Source organism: Schistocerca piceifrons, chromosome 11 (genome assembly GCF_021461385.2).
Source record: "Schistocerca piceifrons isolate TAMUIC-IGC-003096 chromosome 11, iqSchPice1.1, whole genome shotgun sequence".
Classification (NCBI taxonomy): Eukaryota; Metazoa; Arthropoda; class Insecta; order Orthoptera; family Acrididae; genus Schistocerca; species Schistocerca piceifrons.
Window position 1 is genome coordinate 35,104,945 of NC_060148.1, and position 22,256 is coordinate 35,127,200.

General features: G+C 42.3%; 1 protein-coding gene across 2 annotated transcripts in view; it reads right to left on the reverse strand.

Annotated features, from left to right (window-relative positions):
- Nucleotides 1-22,256, reverse strand: part of LOC124720430 (FYVE zinc finger domain protein UPA1-like) — a 602,177-nt gene that overhangs the window by 532,581 nt on the left and 47,340 nt on the right. For both annotated transcript variants that reach the window (XM_047245779.1, XM_047245780.1), the window contains exons 2-3: nt 11,760-12,336; nt 3,879-4,070 (exon numbers count right to left, since the gene is read on the reverse strand). In XM_047245779.1, coding sequence (XP_047101735.1) covers nt 3,879-4,070; nt 11,760-12,325 — 758 coding nt within the window. In that variant the 5' untranslated portion in view covers nt 12,326-12,336. The remainder of the gene's footprint in view (nt 1-3,878; nt 4,071-11,759; nt 12,337-22,256) is intronic.

Here is a 22,256-nt window from a genome sequence, read left to right on the forward strand (position 1 = left end):
CGGGTCGCAAGGCTGCCAACTTTTAGTCATTTTTGCTCCATTCGCACATATGATTTTTAGCTGTGACGTAAATTACAACATGGAATAAAATGATTTCGTGAAAGCACATTATAAAGACGTTCACATTCAAACATGGCTTACATTATTTCTCATTAACACACATAACATGAGATGTTGCCTTGCTACTACATTGCCGAGGTTGTTGGCAGTCGTATACAAAAGGCAATATGCACCAATCACAACTTTAGAATGATACTCCAATTATCTTGGGTATACGTGCGTACACACACACACACACACACACACACACACACACACACACACACACACACTCTCTCTCTCTCTCTCTCTCTCTCTCTCTCTCTCTCTACCTCCTGCCCGTCACATCATGTTGGCGAGCCATTGTCATGTTCACTTGTGCTGGTGCAGCAGAAAATTACGGTTACGGTTTGATTTAATACACATGTACTACTTCAAATCTCCGGTACTGTACTGTTAAAAAAAGGGGGGGGGGGGGAGAAAAGAGAGAATTAGAAGAAAGGGAGTTTCTGGGAGGTGCCAGAATGCATTGTGGCCAAAATTAAGCCCTGATTCAAGGTACATGTTGTTGTTAGGCATATGCTACAGTTTGCAATCTTATTGGCCATTTGTTTGACCTCCAAATTAGTATTACATTTATCTGCAAGGTTACGTTGCTCTGGTGTAATGTGAACAGATATAATGAAACAGGTGTGTGTGTGTGTGTGTGTGTGTGTGTGTGTGTGTGTGTGTGTGTGTGTGTGTGTGTGTCAAGGAAGGTTAGGTTAGCCTTAGCACTGCCTTCTGCTTTATTACATTGTTTGACAAGAATTCCTAATTAGGCTGGCGACTGATATTAATACATAACTAATATGTAATTAATAAGACTTGCTTTTGTGCTGGAGAACATCTGTTCCTCACACAAATGTTAAGTGTTGGTTATACTCTGCTGGAGTGTTTTGGAAACGAATCCCAGTCTGTTTGTCCTGTTCCCATTAGGTTATATTGTGGTCACAACTTTCTCAAAAATTCCTCACAGCGGTTTAAGGTTAGCACTGATTGCCTTTTATGGTTGGCCACATTACCGCTAAAAGCAGTCCCTTTGGAGGGGCCCTCCTGCACAATTCCACCACATGTGGGTGGCTGACTTTCTGCAAGGCTGTGCCCTGTATTCTGTGACATTTGTATGGCTGCTTCGGTATCTTGGCATTTTCAGCTCTTCAGGAGGAAGGCAGAGCTTTAGTTGGTAAAGACATTTCCAGCTGGAGGACATCACAACCAGACACACACTCTGGAATCAGGTATTGAATTGTAAGGTGTATCCAGCAACAGATGTGCACTCGGAGCACAATTCAGGTATGATAATGAGTGAACTAAATTTTAAGAGAACTGTTATGAGAATTCAGTGTGTAAATAAATAGGATAGTGAAGTACCCAGGAATGGAATGGGAATTTTAACTTCTACGAGGCTCTAGACAACGTGATAATGAACGGCAATCAAGCGAGTATCCACATTTGTCTGCATAATCCGTGAGACAGGAGTCATAGCAACAGAATGCCAGAGAAACACCATCCAGATACTACAGAAGCAACCAAGCACTTGTAAGTGCAATAGCTAAACAGCTCATGAATAGAGCTTTTTGAAAAAATAACAACAACATGAAGAAGAATGGAAGACAAAGGTGATTATCTGTTTGAGGAAGATAAATTTGGAGTAAAGGATCCAGGGATAGTGGAAGGAATGTGTAAGAAAAATCAAGGCATCTTTATTGGATTTGAAGATCTTTACATGACATTTGACAGCATGAAATAATGAAAGTGTGTGAAATTTTTTTAAAAGGTACATATAAGATATATTGAACAGCAGGTAACATAGAATATGTACAATAATCAACAAGAATTGGTATTCTGAATTAAAGATTGTTAAAGATAAGGATGCAGGTAATCTCCACACACGTTCAGATGAACACTGAAGAATCATTGGTGGAACTGAAGAAACTTATAGCAATTTAATTAAAACTTAAGTTGAAAAGGATATCATTGATAAAATTCACTGGTGATATTTCTGTGTTCACCGAAAGTCAGACTGAATCACCAGAATTGGTGAATGTAATAAACAGTTGAATGAGTGCCAAATCAGGATTAATGAATGGAAGAAAGAGGAAAGTATTGGGGTGTGGCAGAAGTAACATTGGTGGCAAAGTTTACAGAATTAAGGACCACACAGTAGACCACTTGTACAGACTCTGGTACATGTGATGCTAATTTACACTGAGGGTCAAAGCACGGTTGTTATAAGGAATAATGTAGCATGGAAAAACAGGAGATTCCCCGCAAAACGAAGTTACTAATATCAAAGATATGCCTTAATTTGTGTTAGACATACCTGAATGTATGCTTGGAGCAGAGTACTGCATAAAAATTAATCATGGATTATGGAAAAAACAAGAGGGGAATCGGAGCATTGTAAATGCGGTGCTATTGACGGATGTTTAAACTAGGTGAACTCATAACAGAAGAACTATCGAACATCTCTGCAGAATAGGTGAGGATAGTGTGATATGTGGAAAACTGTGACAAGTACAAGGGTCAGCAGAGTAAGTTATATTTGAAGGCATCAGGGAATAACCACTGTGGAACTAGAGGTGGTTGCTGAGGTTAAAAACTGTAGGGAAAGACAGAGATAGGAATGCATGTCATAAATAATTGTGGACTCTGGGAGCTCATGGCACTGCAATTCTGCTGCTCAGACAGACAGACAGACACATTGTCAACAGAAGGCAGAGTTTCCCCTTTGCATGTCTGTGGTTACCGAGACTGGCTGTTACAGCAGACTACAGTGGGGCAACCAAGGTGGTGCACACCCTGGCAAGCTGAGGCTCTGCTGGCGTTTGCTTCTGTTTGGTGATTGCCGAGTATATTTCTTGGTTACTAACAGAAACTATAGCAAATTATTGGGTTCTTTCTCCTCTCTCATTCCTGACAAACACCAAAAATGGTCTCATAAATGTGTGTGTATGTGTGACCTCTGCTAGACCATTCCAATACATCTAAAGTAATAGACATTTATCTCATCTGACAGTGTTACACATTCAGTGCACTCATACTCTCCCCATCACTAAATTTTCTGGGCATGACATTGTCTGAATTATTGAAACTTCCTGGCAGATTAAAACTGTGTGCCGGACCGAGACTCGAACTCGGGACCTTTGCCTTTCGCGGGCAAGTGCTCTACCAATTGAGCTACCCAAGCACGACTCTCATTCTGGAAACATCCCCCAGGCTGTGGCTAAGCCGTGTCTCCGCAATATCCTTTCTTTCAGGAGTGCTAGTTCTGCAAGGTTTGCAGGAGAGCTTCTGTAATGTTTGGAGGGTACGAGCCGAGGTACTGGCAAAAGTAAAGCTGTGAGGACTGGGCTTGACTCGTGCTTGGGTAGCTCAGTTGGTAGAGCACTTGCCCACGAAAGGAAAAGGTCCCGAGTTCGAATCTCGGTCCAGCAGACAGTTTTAATGTGCCAGGAAGTTTCATATCAGCGCACACTCCGCTGCAGAGTGAAAGTCTCAGTCTGAATTATTGTTGGCATTTGTTTGCTGGTCTTTATGAATAAGACACTGAACTGTTGACAATAACTATTATTCCTACCAACCTATTCTTAACTAACCTCTCTTCCATGGTACTATGATCTAGTCGTGGGGATACCACCTCTGATTGTATGTTTTGATTTTATTCCCAGTTCACTTTGCTGACCCTCATTAAGTCTAGACTGAGCATTTACACTTTGCTTTTCAGTATTTATATCTTATCTACCATATAATGTTGTGTGCACGCGCGCGTGCGTGTGTGTTTTGAGGGAACTCACCGCATTTGAGAGACAGTGGCCTCATCAGGAGGAGGAGTCGTGGGCCGCGCAGCAGCAGGTGTCTGGCGAGGTGCGCTGGCAGAGGTGGCGGTGGCAGCGGTGGTGGTGGTGGTTCTGGTTGTGGTTGTGGTGGTTCTCGTTGTGGTTGTGGTGCTGGTGGTGGTGGTTCTCGGCTCTGTAACGACTGGTGCACTGCACATACAGAGAGGCAGGGTGTGAGCTGGCTGGGCGTGTCCTCGTGGGGATGTGGAGGTGGCTCACCATGGCCAGCACTGCTGAGGGACCATCCACACAGGGGATAGGGCTCCAGTTAATACAAATGAATTACCAGTAAGCTAATAACAATCAGTTGTACCATCCGAGCTTTCCACGGCAGTCGCTCAACCCCGTACAACAGGTAGTTCAAATCTAAGTGCAGCCAGAAGGTACATACAACGCCCAATACTTGCACAAAACATAATTACAGAATTACTGGACAGGTTAGCTCAGGTGCTGTCGCCATCAAAACTATCCAAACGGCCTGAATTCCACTCCACCTAAATTGTATGATGATGATGAAGTCCCATATACCTTGACAGAGTGTAGGGGAAAGACGAATGCACCCACATAATGTTACTGTCTTGCAGTTCCTCTGATCTCTTTTCGATATGGGCATTTCACTCTACAAAACGATTACTAAAAGACCCCACTTGAAGCAACTGATTTGTAACACTGAGTCCACAATCAGACTAATATCACGATAATGTGAATATCGAAACCTGTTATAATTAGATGGCAGCTTGTAAACTCAAGTTTATTGCAATAAATGACTTTTTGGAAACTAAGTTTCAACTTGAAATTAAGTGACGAAAACATTTGTATTAAGACTACCATCCAGGATTCCAACTGAGCACCTATTGTCTCTGTTAACTAAGTACGAAAGATCTTAAATATCATTTCAGCCACAGGTAAGCATGTGTGTATGTGTGCATGTTGGAATGTTGAAATGGCTTCGCATTGTGTTCGATGATTCAAACCTAGCAACTAATAGGATTGTTAACTAAGTGCAGTAATACATTACATATCCAAATATAGCAATATGAGAATCTGAACTGTCGAGAAAAAGTATTTTGTTCCTTTACTGGGATCTGAATCCACCACCTCCCGTTGTTTTCTAACCACAAATACATGTTAACATCTGCTTAGTTTAGCTGTAGCAGGATGTGCCCATATATGAACTGGAAATAACCTAACGGAACATTCTGTGTGGGGTGGGAATCTATCCCTGCATGCTGCATGCACCATCGTTGTTGACTGCACACAAGATAATGTTGATTATCGAATTCTTTTTCGCCACTTGCTACGAGGTACATGTTTTAACTTTTCAAGCAATCATTTAAAGTTTTGTGTGACAGACTTGAAATCGACACCAGCTGTCATAGTTGACAAGACATGCAGAGGCGATAAAAATCAAAATTGCTTTTCTCCTCTGGTTTTATGTGCATGACACAATGAAAATCTTTGCAGACAACCATGAATACAATGGATGCTAATAACTATGGACACATCCGTGGGAAGAACTTCGTAACACAAAAGAGCTTCATTACACCAGATGTGTACTGTTACATTCTGTGGACTCACATTAGCCTTTGATTTTAAGTTTTTTGTCAGGACCAAACATTTTTGTTTTATGAAGGTGGAGCCAAATAGTTCAAATGTCCATCCAACCATCCTGTTTTAAGTTTTCCTTTATTTTCTTAAACTAAGCAATGCAAATACTGTGACCATTCCTTTGAAATGGCACTATCTATTTCCTTTCTAACATTTCAGAGCTGTAGATTCTATTTTGTCTCTAATGGTCTTGCAGTCGATGGGATGTTTGACAATTTCTTCTTTCTTCCTCAACATTTCCTATGAATTAAAGTGCCGCATGATGGCTAATTGGTCACATTTCATGACATTTGGCAGTGATCGATTGAGCCATACTGGTAAACCACCACATCAAAACAAACCAACTGCAAATGAAAAAATTATTTCCTGACGTAATTTCTTCACACACACACACACTGACAACACCACACAGAAAAGAACCAGCTGGTACACCATAACCTACACACAAACTAACACACGTAAGCAGAGCCAAAATAAAAAAAAAATACCACACCATAACACACACACACACACACACACACACACACACACACACACACACAAACGCATGCACGCACAAATGCGTACACAAACAGATCACAGATACTTCAATAATTACACTTGAAAGTTTCGCAATAACATTCGATATTTGGCAAAAACATTTGACAGTCGGCAACAGAAACCAAAACATTGCATTGCAACAATCTTTCAGTTCATAGTGCTGTGGAATGTGGGAAAAACTGCAAATTGGCATTCATAAGAAGAACACCAAAAATGCAATGGAAGTGTAATATGTAAGAAATTGTCCACACAACCTGTAAGTACAGTTCAAAACATTACTACTTAATAGGAAATACCAACCACCAGAACTGTTTATAACCTATAGGCACAGTGACAAAAATGTAAATTAAATAGCTAGCATATGTACATATTCCAGGCCACTGATAACGCCTTGCAGAAAATAAACTCTAAACGCGTATGGCACTAAAATTGTGTTTTATTCAGTTGCTGTCAGCTGGTCCATAAGTAAAAATTATGAATATACTGAGATGCACAAAATACTTCATGCAGCATTTTCGAAGGTTTAAACAACAATCCTTATGACCTTCAAGTGTACAATATTCAATAAGTCACTCCAAGAATATTTTATAGCTACAAATAAAAAATTATGATTGATAAATATACTTATTCCAACCTGCATGACAACAAGTCAGACAAAAGTCTATGATATTATGCATGAATCTACTTGTTTCAATTAAATTATGGATGGTCCTTTTAGGCTACATGCATCAATGTAGTATGCTACATGAGGAAAAATGATGGACTTTCTTACGCACTTGCACAGTACATTTTTAGGCCCCCTTTTTCCACATGGAATTTATATGGAGGGATTATCTGTGCTACATAAGCTACATTTACTGAAGACAAGCCTCATCTTTGCCAAGATTGACGGTGTTAATAATAACAGAAGAAATTATAATAATGAATGATCTCTTCAAAAAACTATTATAGTGGATAAACATGGCTGCTTAGTAGCTTAATACCACTTTAAAGTAAAAAATAAATTCCTTCTGAAATTATAATAAAGGGAAGCCACTTCAAGAATAACAATGGACGCATTCTCAAACAACAGTCACTGCCTATGATTGACTTCCTTATATATCAAATGACCTCTCTTCTTTTAGTAAAATTATAAGCCTCTATCACAATAATAAAGAGCTAGAAAATAATTAACGTTCCTTGACACAATGGCACACTACTGCAGTTATAAATGTGACAATGGAGAACATTCTGGAAGTTTGATTGATACTTGTCGCTGAGTTTATTTTGTACGATCTAATGTTGGTGTAACCTAAACTCTTACAAGATCACAGCAGCTCAGGTGGGAGAAAACACTTCCTGCAGAAATTTCTGTAGCCTACAATAATGCCAGTAGTGCAGCTGACAATTATGCTATTTTATTTCAGTGATTACAAAAACAACTCTAAAGTACATATTAGGTAGCTGAGGCAACTAGTGGCCATTGATATGGATTAACAAGGAAAAGAATGTTTTGTAAAGGCTGTAATGAACCTCAGGGAAACGGAACGCTCATCCAGTGACGAGCATCCTTCGTTAACAGCAAAACAGTGGCACTGCATTGAAAGTAGTTTGGTGGTCTGTTAAAATTGCTCTGGCTTCATTTGCTTAAGCTCTATATTCGAGTCACTGGTCAGCCAAACACTTGACTAGTATTAACAGACCCTCTTTGCCTCCGGTGACTTCTGTTTAACAACATAAGGTTCCACTTTCCTTCCTAATCTACAATAAAGCAGACGCTCCTTCACTACCTGCTGGAGGAGAGTCGGTGTATGTTGGGCCATGACAGAGGCAGACGTCCAGCTAGTGGAAGCTCACCATTAACCTTTCTTGCACCAGAAATTTTATTTCATCCCTGAAACAATTGTCATGTAAAGTCACAGCACACTTATTTGAACTTGCAATGTTGAAAATGTTGGTGCTGAACTGGGAATCTAACTTGGATATCTCTTTCTGCCATCTTTAACACTTTTCGGACAATACAGTTCCATCGTTTTGTTGAGTCCCCAACATTCCACAGTTTTCCAGGTTTCAATGAAAGGGGAAGGTCTGGTTTTAAATACTGGTTGGGTACAAAAATTTTCGCTGTGTGATTTCAAGTTGTAGCATTCGCACTGCAAATAACATGTGGAAAGCAATTACGATTTTTAGCATTTGTGCATGCTAACATCAACAATAACAATTGGTGCCAATTTTGACTATGAAACAGGCAGAGAACGTTTTATCCTATCATTTCAGATTTATAAATTCCACTCCTAGTGGCTGGTGGAAAAGTATTTGACAGGTGCGTAGCCAGTGGTGATAGCACATACAGGGTTAAGAGTCCCAGTCAGCACAGAACTTTTCCTCGCATAATTTCTAGTTCAGACATGAGCATATCTCACTGGTGGTGAAATGAACTGACATTGTGTATCTATATGTGGCTAGAAAACAACATGATATATGCTGGGTTCGAAATGCAGCAGGGGAATACTTTGTTGTATAATCATTTCAGTTTCATCATCCCTCTAGCGGTGAAAAATTTTGATACATAAAATTATAACAGTTTATTGTGCTTCATTCACAATCCCTGCCCAAAACAAAACTTTATGCCCCATCATATCAAGTTTGAAAAAGTGCATATGATGTCACATGCAGTTAAAATGATAGTTAAGATCTGTAGTGACCGGATTGGAGTCCTGGATCGCAGTCCAATACAAAAGCATGTAGTTTGAAGCTGAATCTTGCTTTTTGAAATCTCATTTATTGTAATTCACTTCAGTTTACAAGCACTGAGGACCATCAACTCTGGTAAAGGGTTTTCTGATATTTACATTACTGTGGTATTGGTTTTCATATGGACGATAATAGACGAAGTGCAAGAAAGTTATGTGCCTGCATACAAACCAGGTGGAACGCAGTTCAGGAAATTTGGCTGCTTCTGAGCATGGTAACACACGCATATAAATTCGACAGGCACGACACTCGTCTGATTGTCAAACATTTCGTATTGTAATTAATGTGATACTTTGATCATCAGACATCGTTCAAAGCCTGTCTTAAAACTGGTCTTTGAAAGGTACAGCTAATGAAATGGTTGACAGCGTGTTTCAAATTGAGCTGGAGAAGGAAATCAGTACAGCGGGCAGTAAGGCACGGTGAAACTCGTGATTTGACAACAGAAAGAGGCTGTGGGTGTGGAACAGTTACATGTCATAACAGTATTACCACATTCATCTCAATTTCATTAATTAAATACGGTTGACAGGAATTTAAGTATTTTTCAAGTGAGCATCCTCACAGTGTAAGCACACATGAAACCATGGGGTAGTTAAAGTAAGCTGTGTCATTCCCCAGTGATGGAAAAACACACACTAATGTGTGTGTGTGTGTGGGGGGGGGGGGGGGGGGGTGATGAGCAATGTTTGTGATTGATGATGTAAGTTGTGCTGTAAACTTGCTACTGAAATAGAATTAAGTTTGTCCTCCACAAACAGTAGGTATGAATGGTAAATTCCGTGAGAATCGGAAGTCTATCTAGAAGGGCTGGCATGGGTACAAGAGGGAGTAGGATGAACATGGGATAGTGAGACATCCTCCCCAAAAAATGGGAAAACACTGTATCACTTCACTGTGTGAAGTGGACACTGTATGAAGTAAAAAATAATTCTGCTTACATGTGGTTTTATACGTCTTATTTTAATTATTAAAATCATATGTACCTGTGGTGTATAAAATTTGTGTGTAATACTATGTATAATTTTGAGAGGCTGGGGGGGGGGGGGGGTGTCAAGTGGAATCAGTGAAAGACAGAGGCAGTTCCAGAACCAAACATTGTATATCTGTCTGTAACTGACACCCAATAGTGTGGGAAGTATGAGGCAGTGAACTAGGTGAAGATCACGACAAGAATCTATTATACATCATGAAGAGAATTTTTAAAATGTACACGAAGATAACTGTTAGTAAAAAGATTCCCGTTAACAAAAATTTTTTCAAACATAAGAGTTTGAGTCATTTCCCACAGCGTGCATAACGAGTTTGGAATAATGTAATGTTTTACATTTTTTTCAAGAATGTAAATAACAATTGTAATATGTTTATTGCTTGAACAATGAATTTTGAAGTTAATCTTTATAGAATACAAGAGAAAGACACTGAATGATTTACAACACTGGCTCTATGTTCATTACAATTGGTTCAGGGAATGCACAGTGTCATCTCGAACACAAGATTTCCAATATGTCAAATAGCACATAAAATACTACATAAGTATTAAAATCTAAATGAAAAATAAATGATTATTTATCAGTGTTAGTGGCTATTAGACTTGTATGAACATATGTAACTGTAAGATGGTGCAGAAAAATGGTAACTCTGGTCGCACAGACACTTTAAGCATCACAGACTATCAGAGGTGGAACAGCAACAACAATGGATGGGATAGATAATGTCATAAGGTGTGCCACAGGAGAATGGAAGCCTGTAGTTTTCACTGGGTGGCTATAGTAAAGCCATAGATCCACTGAAACACACACACACACACACACACACACACACACACACACACAGGGGTGGACACCTGTTTGTCGAATACACAGTAAAGCACGGTATTCTGTGTGTCACAGAAGGGAACGTATCCAAGAACTGCATGAGCTTTACGTAATGCTGAGTACAGAGGCGAACAAAATGAGGTGGGAAGACTCAACTTTATGGGACCAGCTGGAACTGCGCTGCAAGAGGTGTGAGCAGTCAGCCACTGGGGCACCGATGCTTACTTCACCTGGTTTTCTGAACATCTTCCATACAAGCCCTCACAGCAGAGCATTCTTTTATATAATGTGCCTTTAGAGCAATTAACATCTTCCGTGTACTATCTGGATTTGGAGATAACTAAGAATTATCTTGGAATAGTTACTGGCATATGGCTTGCACGTGGAAAGAAAGTGACAGACAACTACGTAACAGCCAAAGCTGTAATACTAAGGTGTGAATAATCATTACTTGGATAGTCTCCTTTGCTACACATAGAAAATTCCACAGGTCAACATCAGCAATATAAAATTGTAGATAAGTTGCCGCCCTCCTCTAATCATTCTGCAGTACACTACCTTGCTCGAGGTGTCGGCTGTAAGTGACTTACTCGGTCATCATCTTCATGCAGTGTGGCACTATTCAAAGGTGTCTCATTGTCATCAGCCACAGAACCAATGGACAACTTTAGAGACCACTTCATGGGAACAGGGCTACAGCAACCCGTACAGGCTGCCGGTTGCAAACTACACCCGTCACTGTGTCTGAGCCTGTGCTGGGCAATACAGCTTTGTGTCCACAGCAGTCTGCCTCGTGCTCTATTCACACAGTGAGTGTACCCTCTGTCATGACAGTTGATGCTAAAACCTAAACAACCACTTTCTGTATACATGTAGTTTAATATAATGCCCACAAACTGCCTCTTTGATGGTTTTTGTTAGCTAACATACCTGGTAATGAACACTGTTCAGTTTAGGGGTTCGCTGAAACTGCTACACGAGGGTAATGATAGCATTGTGAGCTATCGTGAAATGACTGTCTATGATGGTGTATTTTACAGCAGACACACATCTACGAAAATTCAGTGGGAAAAATTACACAGTTGGAAATACACACACCTAGAACCGAGAGACACTAATCAGTGGGTTGTCTCACACTTACCTGGTTTGTGGTGGTGGATCGTACAGCAACCGGCTCACTTCGATCAAGTCTTCCGGCTGCTTCCGCATGGCATCTGCCCAACCCTGAGTGGCCATCACCTCGTGGGTACGTGCCTTAATAAATTCGATGGCGGCTCGCCTGAGGTCACTGCAGGAGTGGCGGACTGCGAGGACGGCCGCGGCCGCCGCGGTCTCGACGGTCAGCTGAGCGGCCACCTGCCGCTCGCACTCCGCCTTCAGCCCCGACGCCCCGTATTTATCTGCTGCAGCCAGCAGCTGGGGGGCCGTGCCGGGCAGCTGGGGGGCCCGCTGGGTGTACAGGTAGGAGACCAGCTGCCTCAGCACCGGGCCCCCGATGTCGGCAATCCTCACCACGCCAGTGCTCGCCTCGAGGGTGTCGTGGGCGAACATGGCCGCGAACACAGGACTCCTGTCCGCCAGGACGGCCCTGTGCACCACCAGCCGAGTCTCACCTGCCTCGAGTATCACCATGGCGTCGTCCCCGGCGTCCAACAGGTCCCCCAGGTCCACAGCCACCGTCTCTGTGATGTCCTTAACTGCTTCCATTGCGGACGATTCTGAAACACGGCAACACGGAGCAGCCCTTTCAGCATACAGGTGACTGACAATACTTCTACGAGTGACAGCCACATCTGTCTCCAGCGACAGTTGATAAATACAGGGTGAGTCACCTAACGTTACCGCTGGATATATTTCGTAAACCACATCAAATACTGACGAACCGATTCCACAGACCGAACGTGAGGAGAGGGGCTAGTGTAATTGGTTACCACAAACCATAAAAAAAATGCACGGAACTATGTTTTTTAACATAAAACTACATTTGTTAGTTGGAACCCCGTTGGTTTTGTTAGCACATTTGAACATACAAACAAATACGTAATCCGTGCCGTTTGTTGCATTCTAAAATGTTAATTACATCCGGAGATATTGTAACCTAAACTTGACGCTTGAATACCACTCCTCTGTTGTTCAATCGTCTGTATCGGAGAGCACCGAATTACGTAGGGATCCAAAGGGAACAGTGATGGACCTTAGGTACAGAAGAGACTGACACCTTTTTATTGGAATGAGAATTTTCACTCTGCAGCGGAGTGTGCGCTGATATGAAACTTCCTGGCAGATTAAAACTGTGTGCCCGACCGAGACTCGAACTCGGGACCTTTGCCTTTCGCGGGCAAGTGCTCTACCAACTGAGCTACCGAAGCACGACTCACGCCCGGTACTCACAGCTTTACTTCTGCCAGCAGAAATAAAGCTGTGAGTACCGGGCGTGAGTCGTGCTTCTGCCAGCAGAAGTAAAGCTGTGAGTACCGGGCGTGAGTCGTGCTTCGGTAGCTCAGTTGGTAGAGCACTTGCCCGCGAAAGGCAAAGGTCCCGAGTTCGAGTCTCGGTCGGGCACACAGTTTTAATCTGCCAGGAAGTTTCACCTTTTTATTGGTCTTTTTCACTGACACACATGTACATTACCATGAGGGGTGAGGTACACGTACACACGTGGTTTCCGTTTTCAATTGCGGAGTGGAATAGTGTGTCCCGACATGTCAGGCCAATGTGGTGGCCATCATTTGCTGCACACAATTGCAATCTCTGGCGTAATGAATGTCGTACACGCCGCATTACACCTGGTGTAATGTCGCCGCAGGCTGCCACAATACGTTGTTTCATATCCTCTGGGTTGTAGGCACATCACGGTACACATTCTCCTTTAACGTACCCCACAGGAAGAAGTCCAGAAATGTAAGATCAGGAGAACGGGCTGGCCAATTTATGCGTCCTCCACGTCCTATGAAACGCCCGTCGAACATCCTTTCAAGGGCCAGCCTAGTGTTAATTGCAGAATGTGCAGGTGCACCATCATGCTGATACCACATACGTCGACGCGTTTCCAGTGGGGACATTTTCGAGGAACGTTGGCAGATCATTCTGTAGAAACGCGATGTATGTTGCAGCTGTTTGGGCCCCTGCAATGAAGTGGGGACAATGTTTCAAGCGTCAACTTTAGGTTACAATATCTCCGTATGTAATTAACATTTTACAATGCAACAAACGGCACTGATTACGTATTTGTTTATATGTTCAGATGTGCTAACAAAACTAACGGGGTTCCATTAAAAAACAACGTAGGTCTGTGTTAAAAAAATACTTCCGTGCATTTTTGTATGGTTTGTATTAAACAATTACACTAGCCCCTCTCCTCACGTTCGGTGTGTGGAATCGGTTCGTCAGTATTTGATGTGGTTTACGAAATATATCCAGCGGTAATGTTAGGTGACTCACCGTGTAAAGTCCATCCTTAGTCGGTTCCAGCAGTATCACACCCTTTCTGTCCGACTGATGCCATTGGTGAATAACAGCAGATCTTTAATAATACCATTTTCAAGCTTTACCTTTTCTTTCAGCATATTTCATTTGGAGAACAAGCTCCAGAAGCGGCAAGGACATTATTTCCATCTTTTTTTCTACAGTGCAATGTTATTTGGTATGGAAATGGTTTGAAATAGACGTCTACCAAAATACTAAATAGGCTGTACAGAACTATAGTATTACTCTATTCAACGAGATGTTCTCTTTACTTCTCCTGTTATTCAAGAAAACAACACTGTTTTATGACCTGAATCTGTATTATTCGTCATTTAACAAGCAGTCATGCGTGTACGCTTGCAGGAGTTGCTTCACACAGGGGATGAAGCCCGTGCGTCGGGAGACTGACGTGCGTTCACAGTGAAAGATCGTGAAGTGGGTTCAGCCGAGTACGTAGTTCAAATTGTCATCCACCAGGGTACAGTAGCGGACAGACACATTCAAGAAACAGTGAATTGTACTGTTTATTTCTTGAAGGATTTTTCTTTTATGGTTGTACAGTTTTGTGTATGTTTTTAGTAGTGTGGATGATGTGTGAATGTGGTCTAAAGTAAATATGTAGATCACTGTTATAGTGACAAACGCCGTACGAAGTAACGTGAGAAATTTTTAATACACTGTGAATTAAGACGACGGGGAATTTTGTATTATAGTGTGTCAAGTATGTTTATGGTAAAGGGAAGCTAATTTCAGTGTAAATGTAAACAGTTAATAATGTAAAGTATAAATAAAGTATCAGAATGTCAAATATTTTGGAAAAAAGTACAGTTCGAGTGTGTTGTTTATTGATTTGTTAGTCATGAGAAAAGCGCGCTAACACAGGGGAATAATATTTTTGTATTGGCCTTAATGCAGACTGAGCAATCACAACAGAGTATTCTTCACGCATCTCTTCTCTTGCAAATGGAGAATGCTTACACCAATCCAAGAAGTCAGATCCCAGCCTTTCAATGGTACGGTCGTGTGTAGTATGAGCTCCGAAGGAAGTAGTTGTCTGCCAGTTTCATGTCTGCCATGTGCTACATGTCTCAAAAGTGCTTTACAGTGAAGGTAAATAAATTCATTCATAGCGGCATCAACGAGCAGCAATACGGCAGGGCAGCGCTACCAACTTACACGACAAGCGGGGACCCTGAAACTGGGACGGCGGCAGACGGAGGAGGTCTGACACTCAGTTTCTGCACGCCGAGGCTGCAGCATTCGACGAAAGATGAGTTTGTTAGAACTGTTTTGTTTGTGTGTGTGTGTGTGTGTGTGTGTGTGTGTGTGTGTGCGCGCGCGCGCGCGCGCGCGCGAGCGAGCTGCAGACTGAGTAACATGGTAAGTGATAAAGATTTTGTAAATACGAAAAAAGAAGGATTCTCATTCAGTGGAAGTGCTTCACAAACTAGCACGCTTGAACAGAGAGGAGTAGATGTTAAAGTAAAAGAGGAGGTTTTTGAGGATGTTTCTTTGTTACTTACGGACGGTGAAGTAGACTTTGCTTCAAGTACGTCAGTTGATGTAACTACTGGAGACAATGAAGATCCTGAAAGTCACATTAAGCCGGCCAGAGTGGCCGAGCGGTTCTAGACCCTACAGTCTGGATCCGCGCGACCGCTACGGTCGCAGGTTCGAATCCTGCCTCGGGCATCTATGTGTGGGATTTCCTTAGGTTAGTTAGGTTTAAGTAGTTCTAAGTTCTAGGGGACTGATGACCACAGCAGTTAAGTCCCATAGTGCTCAGAGCAATTTGAAAAAAAGTCACATTACGCATGAAATCGGTAAAAATCAATTGCATGATGACAATATTGGTAGTGTTACTGAATCAAATGTGGATACCAAATTCGGAATGGTACCGAAGGAAAAAGATAAACAGGGAACAGTAAAGCAGAAAATAGAACAAAGAGGATATGTTTGCAGCATTAATGGATTCTATGAAAGATGGACATACTAATTTGGCTGAAACAACTGATCAGAACATCAATGGAAAACTTGAAAAGCAGACTGCGGTTTTAAAATATATGTGGGAAAATGATCTGAAGTCGTTAGAAAGTAAAGTGGATGGCAAAATTTCTGAAGTTGAGAATAACTGCCAACAATCCACTAGAACTGTAGAAAAAGAATTAACAGATGCCTTGAAAAAAGTTGCTATTGGAAACAAACAAAGGGCAGATGTGATAAAAGATAGAGTGCAGAAACTAGGTCAAAATAACGGCGGTAGTGTGTGTGTGTGTGTGTGTGTGTGTGTGTGTGTGTGTGTTTTAAGATCACAAATTGTTAGGCAGTCAAATCAGTTCTGAATATGCCAAATGTATGACTGAAGTAAGAAGTGTGTCCGACTGAATGGGCGAGACAGAAGAAAATGTTCTTCAGCTAAATAACCAGGTAGAAGAGGTTGAAAATAAGTCTGGTGAGCACAGCAGTAGATTATGCCAAGTTGAAACTAACCTCAGATATGGAACAAAGAGTAGTGGGTGTAGTTTTGTAGCAGCATTATCTGAAATATCATATGTCGCTAACAGGCAGTTTTGATTCAACAGAAAATGTACATCCAAAAGAATTTTGGAATGACTTCGAAGGAGTTCTACCTAGTTTGTGGCCAGACAGACAAAAAATAGGGTTCATTACCTCTCAATTCTAGGAAGAGGCTAGAATTTGGGGGGTTATTGCTACTAAACAGTACGATATTCTATATATATTTAAAGAGGCGTTTTTTAAAGAATTTTGGGGCAAGCAAAAACAAATGAAGTTGCTAAATAGCTTCTGGGCTAGGGAAACGTTTAATCCTAGGAAGGAAAGCTTAATAAAGTTTGCGTTAAAATGGACGACAAACTTTTCATATTTAAACAACAAAGCCGAGACAGAAGAAATTGTTATGGGCCTGGAAGGTAAATTGCCCATGAACTGGCGAAACAAAATTATTGCAGCGCCTAGGGATGACGTTTATAAATTCATTGCTATTTGGAGAGAGTTGACAAGTTGTTCCATGAGGAGGAGCATGCAAATCGTAACATCAGACCACCAAATAATGCAGAACCGCGGCAGAATGCAAACGTTAACAGAATTGGTGTGAACCCCGGAAACAGCAGGAGGTGGCGCTACCCAACAAATGATAGGCGAAATAATGGGGAGCAGGTGCTCAATTATCGGCCGTATTCTCCGGTGCGAGAGGATGATGATGCGCCAAGGTGACAGCAAATGGTGGTAAACTTAAGAAATGGTACAGAATCCGTTAAACTAAATGCCGTCTGTGAAAGGGCTAGCGTTTACAAGATGGGAAGTAGTAATTTGAACCCGCTAGCAAAACCCTTTGTACGTGTTAGAACTAAACAGGCTGGGACTGTGAGTGGGGAGCAGAAGAAGGTAGTAACAACAGACGAAACGAGCTATATACACACATCTGTACATTTAACGGAGGTCTAGGAGATTTTTTGGACAGACATAAAATAAGCACTGTATTGCAGACGAAACGGGTGATGAATTAGCGGAGAACGTCCTTAGCAACCAAGTTGAAGTCTAGTCATGTTCTGGGGAAGGAATAAGTACAGAAGCTGCAGAATTATAAGAGATTGGTGATGTCAGTATAGAAGAAATACTATTGTCTATAAATGACATTTGTGAGGCTATAAGGGAGAGGCAGGAAAATTGTGACCAAAATGGCGGTCAGCCAACTAATCATGAAAGAAAGAGATAGAGAGAGAGATAGAGAGAGAGATAGAGAGAGAGAGAGAGATAGAGAGAGAGAGATAGAGAGAGAGAGATAGAGAGAGAGAGATAGAGAGATAGAGAGATTGGGGCGGTGGGGAAGGAGAACACGGAGAATGGCGAAACGCCGGAAAAAATTTTTGAGCTGTCATTAGTGAACAGAATAAATAGTATGGGGGAGAAAAGTGATGTGGGTAATTCTGCAAAAATCTGTGTAATTTCTGGAAACAGGGAAGATTTCGATAGAAGAGAGGTTGTGAACGATTTTTTGGAGCAGGGTTCTGACACCAGCAATGAAGGGAAGGTGTTGAGTCAGCCAGTAATCAGTCTGCAAGTGTGGAACGAAGAAGTGCAGTGCTTGGCAGATAGTGGCAGTGGTTTACGTGCTGTGGGTAAAAGTTTGTTAGGATCGTTGCCAAATAGAAATGAAGTTGTAATAATGCCAGTAACGGGGCTGCAGATAATTGTAGCTACAGGAAAAGTTGAAAACCTGTTAAACAGGAAGTTCTGTTGCGATTGAAAATAAATCGTGTACTCCATGACTTCCTTATAATCGCTGGTCTATGTATAAAAATGCCAATTGGCGTAGATTTCTTTAACCAGTACAAAGGGAGATTAAGTTTTAATGAAAATGTATTTTTTGAAAGTAATAGAAAATGACTTAACATTTAAACTAGTTGCCCATCCAGCGGAAATAGTAATTTTATTTCCTCAAAAATGTGAAGGCACGTTTTCACAAACTCACTTTGGACTAAAAAAAGGAAAAAAAACAAATGTGCAGGACTAGTGGTGTTTACGCTGACCCCCCCCCCCCCCCCCCACACACACACACACACACACTTAGCGTTAAATGAATGTTGCTTTCGTTCTGTAGAATTTTACTCCTTGTTTTCCACATGGCTAATTTGCGTAACAGAAAAAAATGTTACGCGTAGAAAATTCTTTCTACATCTACATCCATACTCCGCAAGCCACCTGACGGTGTGTGGCGGAGGGTACCCTGAGTACCTCTATCGGTTCTCCCTTCTATTCCAGTCTCGTATTGTTCGTGGAAAGAAGGATTGTCGGTATGCTTCTGTGTGGGCTCTAATCTCTCTGATTTTATCCTCACGGTCTCTTCACGAGACGTACGAGGGAGCAATATACTGCTGGACTCTTCGGTGAAGGTATGTTCTCGAACTTAAACAAAAGCCCGTACCGAGCTACTGACCGTCTCTCCTGCAGAGTCTTCCACTGGAGTTTATCTATCATCTCCGTAACGCGCTAACAGTTTCGCAAACCGTCGACTTTTACACGCATGTTCGGCACAAACTGTTCTCCTGGTTCACCGATGACATTGCAATTCTGTCAGAGACAGCAAAGGACTTGGAAGAGCAGTTGAACGGAATGGACAGTGTCTTGAAAGGAGGGTATAAGATGAACATCAACAAAAGCAAAACGAGGATGATGGAGTGTAGTCGATTCAAGTCAGGTGATGCTGAGGGAATTAGATTAGGAAATGAGACACTTAGAAGTAGTAAAGGAGTTTTGCTCTTTGGGGAGCAAAATAACTGATGATGGTCGAAGTAGAGAGAATATAAAATGTAGACTGGCAATGGCAAGGAAAGCGTTTCTGAAGAATAGAAATTTGTTGACATCGAGTATAGATTTAAGTGTCAGGAAGTCGTTTCTCAAAGTATTTGTGTGGAGTGTAGCCATGTATGGGAGTGAAACACGGACGATAAATAGTTTAGACAAGAAGAGAAAAGAAGCTTTCGAAATGTGGTGCTACAGAAGAATGCTGAAGATTAGATGGGTAGATCACATGACTAATGAGGAGGTGCTGAATAGGATTGGGGAGAAGAGGAGTTTGCGGTACAACTTGATTAAAAGAAGGGACCGGTTGGTAGGGCATGTTCTGAGACATCGAGGGATCACCAATTAAGTATTGGAGGGCAGCGTGGAGGGTAAAAATCGTAGAGGGAGACCAAGAGATGAATACACTAAGCAGATTCAGAAGGATGTAGGCTGCAGTAGGTAGTGGGAGATGAAGAAACTTGCACAGGATAGAGTAGCATGGAGAGCTGCATCAAACCAGTCTCAGGACTGAAGACCACAACAACAACAACAAGGAAAATCTTGTTTCGCTAGCTGTCGATAACTCAAATTAGTACCAATGGAGTCAAAAAAATAAGAAGGTAAGTATAAGTACTGATATATCGCCAAATATAAAGTTCCCTGTGTTTACGAATTAGCAAAATATTCTCCTTGTGCGCTATCATTCGCCAACCTTTCGTCTCGATGTCTCGAGCGGTTTAGGAGATACGAGAGATGTTGCGCGTATTTCATTCTCGCGGGCGTGAGACTGGAAGTGAGCGCGCTACATAGGATCCGTTTTCTCGAGATCGGAGGCAGATAGAGACCTCCTCCCAAGTCTAAACAAAAATTCAGCATGTTGGCTAAATTTCAAACGCAACAACATATGGTTTAACCAAACGCAAAATCATAGCGACCCTTATTTTTCATTGCAGGCTTTTCGAAGTTTGCGTAGCGTCTTACTATAATGTGTACATCGAAATAAGTATGACAGCGAGATTATGGGCACTTGGCCAGGAAGCTGCCATATAACGCTACAAGCAAGTAAAAAATGAAATATTTTTACTGAGTAGTTTCTGCAAAATCGTTTGAGAAAGATTACAGTGTGCGCGCGCTTCGTTTCTGTCAGCGCGGAGCGCCGTCAGCCGGCGCGTGCAAAACACGTGCACGCGTCTCGACCTGCGCTGGACACGCGTGATTCGTGCGCGTCGCGCTGTAGCGTCGTGTCGCGCCCACACGCACACCCGCCCGCCCTCCCGTAGGAAAGCGACTGAGCGCCGCCTCGCTGTCCCACAAGCGGCGGGCCGGGCCGGGCCGGGGCAGCGGCTCTCAGGTCACGTGACCGCCTCCGCCGCCAGCAACGCCACGACCTTGGCGCTTCGTGGCAGCGTTTCATTCCCTTCTCCGAGAAGCGAGCACACGCAACGCTTACTGCGACAGAACGCTGCCTAACGAATGAACATCTCCGTCGCTCGCTTCTCCCTACGTTCAAAATTGGCTCCGAGCACTATGCGACTTAACTTCTGACGTCATCAGTCGCCTAGAACTTGGAACTAGTTAAACCTAACTAACCTAAGGACATCACACACATCCATGCCCGAGGCAGGATTCGAACCTGCGACCGTAGCGGTTGCTCGGTTCCAGACTGCAGCGCCTAGAACCGTACGGCCACTCCGGCCGGCTTCTCCCTACGTCATCGCCTGTATTTTCCGTAGTTATTTTGATTTCAGTCTTAACCGAGAAGCTCATAGGTCACAAGTACATAACGTAATTAATTCGCATGATCTGGCCATTCATCTTATAGCGTTTCAGTTGACTGCCTGCTGCCCTGGTGTCCATGCAACAGCTTAAAATTTCCTGTCTGCTCCTATGTACTGCGCAAAGTACGACGGTCGAAATGTTTATTTTGCAGCAGCAGTTTTTGCAGTAAGCGGTAGTAATATTTAACAGTTCGTAATAAGAGGGTGTCATCTGTGCTGTGATTGGCTGAGGCAGAACACACTGAGCAGTCGTCGTATCCGGTTTCATACTATCGGCGCTTTGGTGCCACATTTGCTCACTTTGTATTGAAACTTACGTCCAAAGCAAAAAAGGCCACCGAACACTCGATATACCTGCGCAATTTCTTACAATACAACGGCGCAAAATAACCGAATACCAAAACGTCATCCACGTAAGCTGCAGTTACTTTAGGGTCAAATACCAAGTTTAATTTCCGCCGCTTCAGTGTAAGGCCAACACTGTGGATCACCGCACAAAACTGTTGACGTCATAGTAGTTTTGTATAGTCCTGCCTGAAAAATTTCGTTCCAGAAAAGCCACGTTCATAAACTTTGGCATCAGCTGGAAACACTGTACTATTCGTCATGTAAAGAGTGGGTATTGCATCTCATAATGCGAGAAAAGACCCTACCACACGAATTACTACACTTTTTTCAAGACCTTCCCAGTGACCTCTGCTCGTGTCGAGACAGTATTTGACTGCCGTGTCCTCTACAGAGTCCTGACTACTGGACCGGCGTAAGGGGTCGTGGGTTCTCTCCCAGCAGTTGCTTTCCTGCTCAGAAATCCGCGCCCCGCCGTGGTGTGTAAGAACGTGGCGGTATCTGCTGGACCGCGGCCACACAGGACGGGCCTGAGAATTATTTTTGCATTTTTCATTATTATTCACTATCGTTGTTGGTTCGATTGTTTAGCTTTGCTACCACTCGTTCTCAGCCGACGGTAAACTGCTATAAAGATAATAAACATCAAATAAAAATTTGATTAATAAAAAGATAAAAAATCAGCTCCTTATTCTCATATCAAGTAGACAGACTTTCACCCCAATTAATTCTGAGGCGACAGGTAA